Raw genomic sequence first — 7,991 nt, 5'->3', positions numbered from 1 at the left:
TACTGACTTTCAAATCTTAAGTCGAACTTCTTGGGTCTACCTTCAGACCTTAGGAGCTGCTCACTTCACTTTCCTCACCATCATTTCTTCTGATGAGCTCCAGAATCTGTTCTCCCTTGTTTTTGTAAACATCACCTCACAACTTACTTCCTTACCTAAGAAATGGAATATAAGGTTTTTAACCTCACCTTCTTCTTTACAAAATGTGGGTGGGTGGGTGGGTGTAGGAGCGTTTTTAGCCTACTGTACAGAATTAAACCTGACCTTTCCTGGAGATACTGATCTAGTGTCGATTTAATCGTGGCACTTATCATCTACCTGGTCCAAAACAACAACAGATTTCAAAGTTTCATACAGTTCTCAGTAAAGGTTTCATGAGTACTACCAAGAACTCAAAAGAATATACAAACATTAAGTCTGGCAAGGATTTATTAGGAAGCTTATTAGTCACAGTGAATAAAAATCCATGAACAAAAGAACTGAGATCTCCAAATTGGCAACTGGGCTTACAACACTAGTTAGAAGCTAATAAATATTAAGGATGTCCCAAGAGGAATCTTATCTAAGTCCCAATCTTACCCCGACCAGGATCCCAACAAACACAGAAAACGATGCCCATGCTCTCCTCAGACTGCTTACCTGGTTAGCAGGAAAAAAGAACTTCTCAAGCTATTACGCATTATCAGGAGATTCTTGCTCTTCTAACTATAACCGTGGGACACTAGCGCACGACAGACAACTCCAAGCTGGGCAGCTTGACAAGAATGGTGAAAGGTGACAGGGAGAAGGAGCGCGCAGGGACAAGGACTTCTAGCTCGACACCCTCCTGGTGGTTAATACGAACACAATGCTGAGGCTTCACAGAGTTTACTGTAGCCCAGGAGGAGTCTCCATTTAAAAAAAACAAGTCACACAAAAATCCTGCCACAAAGCATCAAGACACTTGGGATCCCGTGGCCACATTAACTGGGAAGGCAGGCATTATCCATGACTGCCAGGTGCTGACCACCCCAAGACCCAACTTCTGCAGGGCCCCAGAGAACCACGATTGTCCCTCGGCACCCACACGACCCTTCCCGGGGGTGTGGTGTCTTCCGTACGTCAGGTTTCTGCAGCAAGCCCCAAAGACAAAGCTTGGCAGAGGCTGTGGCAGCCAACTCTCTCTGGAGCCCCATCTCTCTCTGTCTTTCCCAACAGTATGTCGTACATCTTCACTGACACAACGCCTCTGTGGGAGCCTTGGCCAGCCCTTAGGAAATAAAGTGTGTCTGTGGGGTAACCTGATGGACCCTGTGGTCAGCTGGGTTGGCCGATGCTTCATAACTGCAGATGGTCACCTCATGTCGGCGAAGCTGCAAGAAAATTGAGAGGCTGGGTCAGCCGGCCATTGCCTAGACCACTCAATGGAGTGGTCCTTATTCAGGTTCATTTCTAGAAGTCATCATCTAATCTATTCCCCGTTCTGATACTTTTTATCCTGAGAAGCCTGGGTAAGATCGAATCAATGATTCACCCCATCACTTAGAAGATTCATTCCTCCACTATAATGGAGGCACCATGAGAAGAAGACCTTGTCTATCTTGTTTATCACCCTATCTCTGGTGCCCAGAACAAGAAAGGTTACCAACAATGATAAATGAAGGAAAGAATTTTAAGGTGAAAAACTGCATTGATATCAGCTGTATTATTTCAACCTCCTTAAAATTCCTATAGCCTGTCAAATGAGACGGACAGTTTATAGTGATGAAACCAAGAAAAACCAGACTGGGAGCAATCAGTGTCTCACTTGCTCTTTTTCCTTTCCTTCAAGCTCCTACCACCACAGCATGCACATATACAAACATATGTACACATATTAGAGGGGCAATAATACTTCCAACCCCATCTTACCTCAGTCCATTCTCCTCTCAGGCCAATATAAAAGACCTTTGTGGTATCGGCTCCAAAGTTTTTTGAAATATGAATTGAGAGATGATAGACATTTGAAAAACGAGAAATTCTGGAGGATGGAAGAGTGGAGAGAGAAGACAACAATTAAGAGTTCAGTGAGAAGCTCACTACCCATGTCAAAAAAGTCAATTCCAGCTCCATCTTGTGGTAAAACCCAGGCAAACGTCAGAGAACAATCTTGGGGTCTTACGTCTCATTCTTCTCCTTTGCGCAAGCAGTGAATACAGTGAACATTTACTGAACATCTGCCAGATCTTGTCCAAGGCAATAGGGACAGAAAATTAATCAACACTGCCCCTGCCTGCAAGGAACAGGAATGAGAAATGCTGTGCGACCACGCAGGGATCTGAAAGCAAGCTCAGTAGGAAAATGAGAGAGGTAAGGTGGTCACATGTAACTTGGCTGCTGTAAGCCCACTACGCAAAGAGGAATTCTGAAAACATCTTTCCTAAGACCATACTAGGAGCTCATTCAAATCTGTCAATTGCTTCCAGGTTAACAAGTCTGTGGCTTGCACTGAACCTCTGCCAAAATTTGACCAAGCCTAGGATCAGGCCTCTCCACTGTTTTAACTTGTTTCTGATGCTAAGGAAGCAGAAGATGGGCCAAAAACAATTGCAAGCCCACTAAATGCTAATGCACAGATGCTCACTGCAAGTGAGGGAGCGCCTGCCATTCTCAGAAGCCAAAGAGTGGAAGAGAGGCCCAGTGCTTACTTTGTAGCATACTCTAGTTCTCCTGTAAGATCCCGGTTCAGACTAAAGGTCTGATCTGGCTCCCTGTCTGTATCATCAAAGCTCATCTGTGGAATGTTCTTGTACCTGAGAAAGGAAAGGGGAGAAAAATCAAGAAATGTGCATTATCACATTTTTCAGGTTCTCAGAACTTCCTACTGACTCCTCAACTGCCCTCGGTTCTATCAACAGGAGATCAAATTTTGGAAACGGCATTTTACTGGCATTTATACACAAATATCTTTAATCCAACAAGAGCTGAGAACTGCAACATAAGCCAGTGGCATCTTTGAGTGGGTTAAGAGCGCATGAGAAGCAATACACAAAGCGACAGCTCAAACTGGGTCACATGCCTCAAATGCATGGAGAAAATAAGCAACTCAGCACATTCAGACCAAGCTGAGGATGTTAAATAAAACAGCTTACTCATGGGGAAAAAATACTTTGGCAGAAACGTCTTAAACACAGTTAAGAGATAAGATCAGGCAACCCAACACTCAAGCATTTTTCTGTGTTCAAAATTACCCTATATACAGAGTCATCTTACAAGTCTTAAAAAAATACAACTTGGGGATTTCCATTTTGAAGAAAGCACAAAAGGCCGCCAACTCACAATGGGCTTTGGAAAGTTAAGTAAAACTGCTCGTGAAGAAACAAATTTTCAAAGACATATCTAAGAAACAGCAGTCTCCTCTGTAACTCACAAATTCTAAAGGACTGGGCCACACCCCCCCCAATCTCTAGTGTCTTATTAACACACCCACATGGGAGGGGCCTAGATATTAGCTGCAGCAAAATGCAGGTAACATAGGAAAGCAAATGTTTGCTTCAAAGTGTTTCTAAGAATGATGCACAGAATAATAATAATAGTGAACACTTATAAGCAGCATTATGAGAGGCAGTGTAGCACTGTGGTTAAAAGCAGTGTCTCTGGAGCCAGACTTCCTAGGTTTAAAGTCTGGTTCTGTCACTGACCAGCTGTGTAATTTTGGGCAAGTGATTTAATCTGTCTCTTAGTTCATCATCTGTAAAATGGGGATAGTGATAGTACATATCCCATACAGCTGATGTGGATATTGAATCAATTCTAAGAGACACACTTGTTAAAAAATTTTACTATGGAAAATTTCAAACATACATAAGAGTAAAGAGAAAAATATAATGAATCTCCATATACTTATTACTGAGCTTCAAGATCATGCCAATTTTGCCTATCACCCCCATTTTGTCTGCGCTTGATATTCTCAAGCAATCTCAAACGTATCATTTCATTCATAAATATGTCCGTATATATCTCTACAAAGTAAGGACTTCGTAAAAAAAATATACCATTTTACAGTGAACAACTTAACAATTAGCAATAATTCTTTAATATCATCTAACACCTAGTTTGTGTTCAAATTTCACTAATTTAAGGTCTCAAGCTAACTTTTCTGAATGTATCAGTGACATGTCATAGTTGAACAGATACTGCTTTTTTCTTTATCAACGGTACATAAAATACTGGTGCATTTTATAATCAATGACATCTTAGATTTGATAAAGTGCAAAGTGCTTAGAACTGAGGGCTCTATAAGCATTTGCACCTGCCTTTCCAAAACCAGGCACATACTATGGAATTCCCTGGCTGTCCAGTGGTTAGGACTCTGCTCTTTCACTGTTGAGGGCCCAGGTTCAATCCCTGTTCGGGGAACTAAGATCCCACAAGCTGTGCAGTGCAGCCAACCCCCCTACCCAAAACCAACCAACAAACAAAACAAAACGGGGCACATACTACGTTCCAGATTTATTCTAAGCTCTTTACATGTTATAGCTCATTTCTCTCCACAATCTTAAGAGGTTCAGACTATTACTGCCATTTTACATATGGAAACATTGGGATACAGAGAAGTAACGCCCAAGTCATGCAGCTAGCAAGCGGTACAGCCAGAATTTGAACCCGAGTATTTACCCCAGAGCCCGCTCTTAACTACAACACAACATGGATGTCTAGTCTTGTCCAGTCAATCCATCTCACAAGTAAACGAGTCCCAGAAAGCATCACCTCAAACGTACTTTGTTTCCTTACAATGATTAAATATGTGGATTTGCTTTCAAATTCATGTTTCTAACATTCAAAAATAGTGTCCACTTCTTAAATCTCTCATTTAAATTGATCAATTTTTCAGAAGAACTTTTTATGTAAAGTTCTTCCGATATTTGCTTCTGCAGCCCTCAGAAAGCAGTGTCCCCTCCTCTAGAAAGTCTACGCTGGAATAAGGCAACTTGTCAGAAAAGGAGTACTAGCTCTAGTATGAACAGATTCCATGTTACAAGAGGTATATAGAACTTTGCTAACTAAAGGCCATGTAAACTCAGAGGGACTGCTTCCATCTCAACAAAACACACGGGAAGACTGTAATTGTCTGAAACAGCAAGGTAAGATGTTGAAGCTAACCCCAAAGTAGACTCCTGAAAGATCATTTGAGATCTGCAGCTGGGTTATTAAGAAAACTGCAAAGTCATCAACAGTTGGCATTTATAGGATGCCAATGGTGCCACAGCAAATACTTTGAAGAGAGACAAGCTGTTGGCGCTAAAGATACTCAATCTAAAAATGTCGTTAATTCAGGAAGAGACAGATAAGTGTATTTCAATGCAGAACAAACATAAGACTTTTTTTTAAGAGGGGGAGGGGATATTTAACCCAGTAAAAAGAAAAAATTAGACTATTCTGGAATAAAGTGCTACCAGAGAAAAGAGAAAAAGGGATAGGAGCTTCTTGAGGGCCTAGACCCTTTGCCACTTACAGTCTCATCTCAGAGGGGTGTGAGTCATCATCTTCTCCCATTATAATGATACCTTTGAGCTTGACATTGCCTGTAAATCTGCCAGAATGCAAAAAAGAGGGTTGTCAACCTGGGGTTCAATCTCTGCTGTGCTGTGTGACCCTGGGCAAGGCCCTTCCCCTTACTGGGCTTCAGTTTACTCATGTGTCAGACTTGTGCTAGATAATTTCTAAGATCATGTCTGCCTCTGGTTCTAAAAAATTTACCTTGACTTCTCAGTTATCTTTTAACAAATACATCTTTTTTGCACCAAGAAAGCTACTCACACCCACCTCAGTAATTTACCCCATTTCCAGAAACAGAGGTGTGCTCTTGACACAACCATGGAATGAATCCTGGTAAGGCAAATGGGTACAGCCTCTTTAGCCTGAGGCAAGCACCAAAGAAATACTTACGGAATATTAAACAGAAGCTCTTCATCTGCATCACTTTCAACAAACTGGAGGGGAGAAGGAGGAGAGAGGAGAAAGCAACAAATATTTGCTGAGCGCCTACGATTTCAGGCATCTTCCACCCTGCTTTACAGCTGGAGTGCAATGCAGATAGTCAACCGCCCTCAGTCTTCCAGCACTTATTAACTTCCTGCACCAACTAGCCTCCTGAAATTGTGTGCAGAGATCTGGGCCTATGCGGTCCACAGCTTTCAAATGGCTCTACGCCCCACAACGGTAAATACTCTAGATAGGATAACGTGCTTCATCTCCCTAGGCTGGTCTTCGGTCTTCATCAGGTGATAAGTAATCAGGCAGCCACCAGGACCAGTGGTCAAACGGTAGGAAAAACGCCCTGATGGGTCATCCTCCCTCACTACCCCCCGCAGCCCTGGAACTGAACATTGGCCGTGTAAAGCAAAGCGCCCTTTCCCGTCTCTGGGCCTCGGCTCCTCTACCTACAAAATGGGGAGATTCGACCCTGTTCGCCTCTCAAAGGGGTGGCAGGAGACGGGCACGGGAAAGCGCTTGGCAATCGGGCCGTGGTTATTTTTAACTTCAGAAATGAGACTGACAGAGCAGACGGGCGGCCTGAGGCCCCGCGCGGGTCCCCGCCCGCCCACCCAGGCCCCGGAAGGCCCACCTTGGAGCGGTCGGTCCGCTCCTCCCACGGCTTGAAGACGCCGCGGCCGCTGCCCTCGCGGCTCTCGTTGAGACACTGCAGCCGCTCCAGGTCGATGCGCAGGTACAGGCCGTAGGCCAGGCCGCGCTGCTCGGGAGGCTCCTCACGTTCGGCGGCGCAGCGACAGCCGCCCCCGCCGTGACTGTGGCCATGCGACATGGCGACGCCGCCGCCCGCGCGTCCCCGTGCCCTGCCGCCGCCACCCGCGGCTCGCTCGTTTCGCTCCGGCCGCCAAGCGCGCCGCGACCGCCGCGTCGTAAAAGGCGCCCCTGTGCGGCGCAAGCGCGTGGGGAGAAGAGGGCGGGGCTCGGAGAGGGTCTATGTTTGCTAAGGCGCTTCCGAGGGCCGGGAAATTAAGATTGGCTTTTTCAGTCCTGGAGACGGATGCTATTGTAGTCCCAGCTTCACAGATGGGGAAACTGAAAAGCAGAGATTAAACTGGTGTTCCGAGTAAATGGTGGGGCTGGGTTTCGAATCCTCCTCCTCCTTAGGCTAAAGTCTGTTCTCTTTTCGTTTACCACCAACTTTTTTTTTTTTTTTTTTTTCGGTACGCGGGCCTCTCACTGTTGTGGCCTCTCCCGTTGCGGAGCACAGGCTCCGGACGCGCAGGCTCAGCGGCCATGGCTCACGGGCGCAGCCACTCCGCGGCATGTGGGATCCTCCCGGACCGGGGCACGAACCCATGTCCCCTGCATCGGCAGGCGGACTCTCAACCACTGCGCCACCAGGGAAGCCCACCACCAACGTTCTTTGGGAGCTGGTGGCGCAGTGATAAGGCCCTGAAGAGTAGGGAGCACAACGTTATCACTGCCGCCCATGTGCACGCTTAGGCGCTTAGAGCTCACAAACCCACTTTCATAACCACTTTCTTCAGAGTGGGCTTAGTGGTCGAGACCACAGGATTTATGGACAGCTGAATCTGGAGACAAGTCCTGGGTCTGTTATTGACTGTGTGACACCTGAATAAGTCATGTTCCCCATCCTGAGACTTTTTGTTCCTCGTCTGTAAAGTGGGAATGGTAATATCTGTTTCATAGGATCACAGTGGGTATTAAATGAAATAATGCTCTTCAAGAACTCAGCATAGTGGCTGACACATGGTAAGAATTCAATAGTTGAGTCAGATCTTGGTTGAAATCCAAGCACTGCCACTTCCTAGCTTTGTGGCCTTGGGCAAGTGATTTAACCTCTCTGAGTCTCAGTTTACCCTCTGTAAAATAAAAGGATTGGGCTAGATGACCTTTAAGTCCCCTCCCCATGTGATGTTTCAGAGCAGTTCTTTCAAACAGCTGGTTGTGACCCATTGATATGTCTTAAAATCCATTTAGAGGATTGTGACCGGCATTAAAAATTTAAATAGAATAAA

At 45.2% G+C, this 7,991-nt stretch overlaps 1 protein-coding gene across 3 annotated transcripts; it reads right to left on the bottom strand.

Moving 5' to 3' along the window:
* Nucleotides 1-411: 411 nt before the first annotated feature.
* Nucleotides 412-6,878, bottom strand: PITHD1 (PITH domain containing 1). Of its 3 annotated transcripts, XM_032607993.1 has the most exons (6): nucleotides 6,587-6,878; nucleotides 5,908-5,951; nucleotides 5,474-5,551; nucleotides 2,667-2,771; nucleotides 1,891-1,999; nucleotides 412-1,352 (listed from the first exon to the last, which is right to left on the bottom strand). In XM_032607993.1, the coding sequence occupies exons 1-6, from the start codon at nucleotides 6,782-6,784 to the stop codon at nucleotides 1,251-1,253; spliced, it is 636 nt and encodes a 211-aa protein (XP_032463884.1). In that variant the 5' UTR covers nucleotides 6,785-6,878; the 3' UTR covers nucleotides 412-1,250. The 3 variants fall into 3 exon arrangements, with proteins under 3 accessions (XP_032463884.1, XP_032463903.1, XP_032463893.1); XM_032608012.1 differs by lacking the exon at nucleotides 2,667-2,771 and having other exon boundaries at nucleotides 6,587-6,866; XM_032608002.1 differs by lacking the exon at nucleotides 5,908-5,951 and having other exon boundaries at nucleotides 6,587-6,866.
* Between the last annotated feature and the right edge of the window lie 1,113 nt (nucleotides 6,879-7,991).

The sequence above is a fragment of the Phocoena sinus genome, chromosome 1 (genome assembly GCF_008692025.1).
Source record: "Phocoena sinus isolate mPhoSin1 chromosome 1, mPhoSin1.pri, whole genome shotgun sequence".
Taxonomy (NCBI): domain Eukaryota; kingdom Metazoa; phylum Chordata; class Mammalia; order Artiodactyla; family Phocoenidae; genus Phocoena; species Phocoena sinus.
This window is presented reverse-complemented; position numbering and strand designations above follow the sequence as displayed.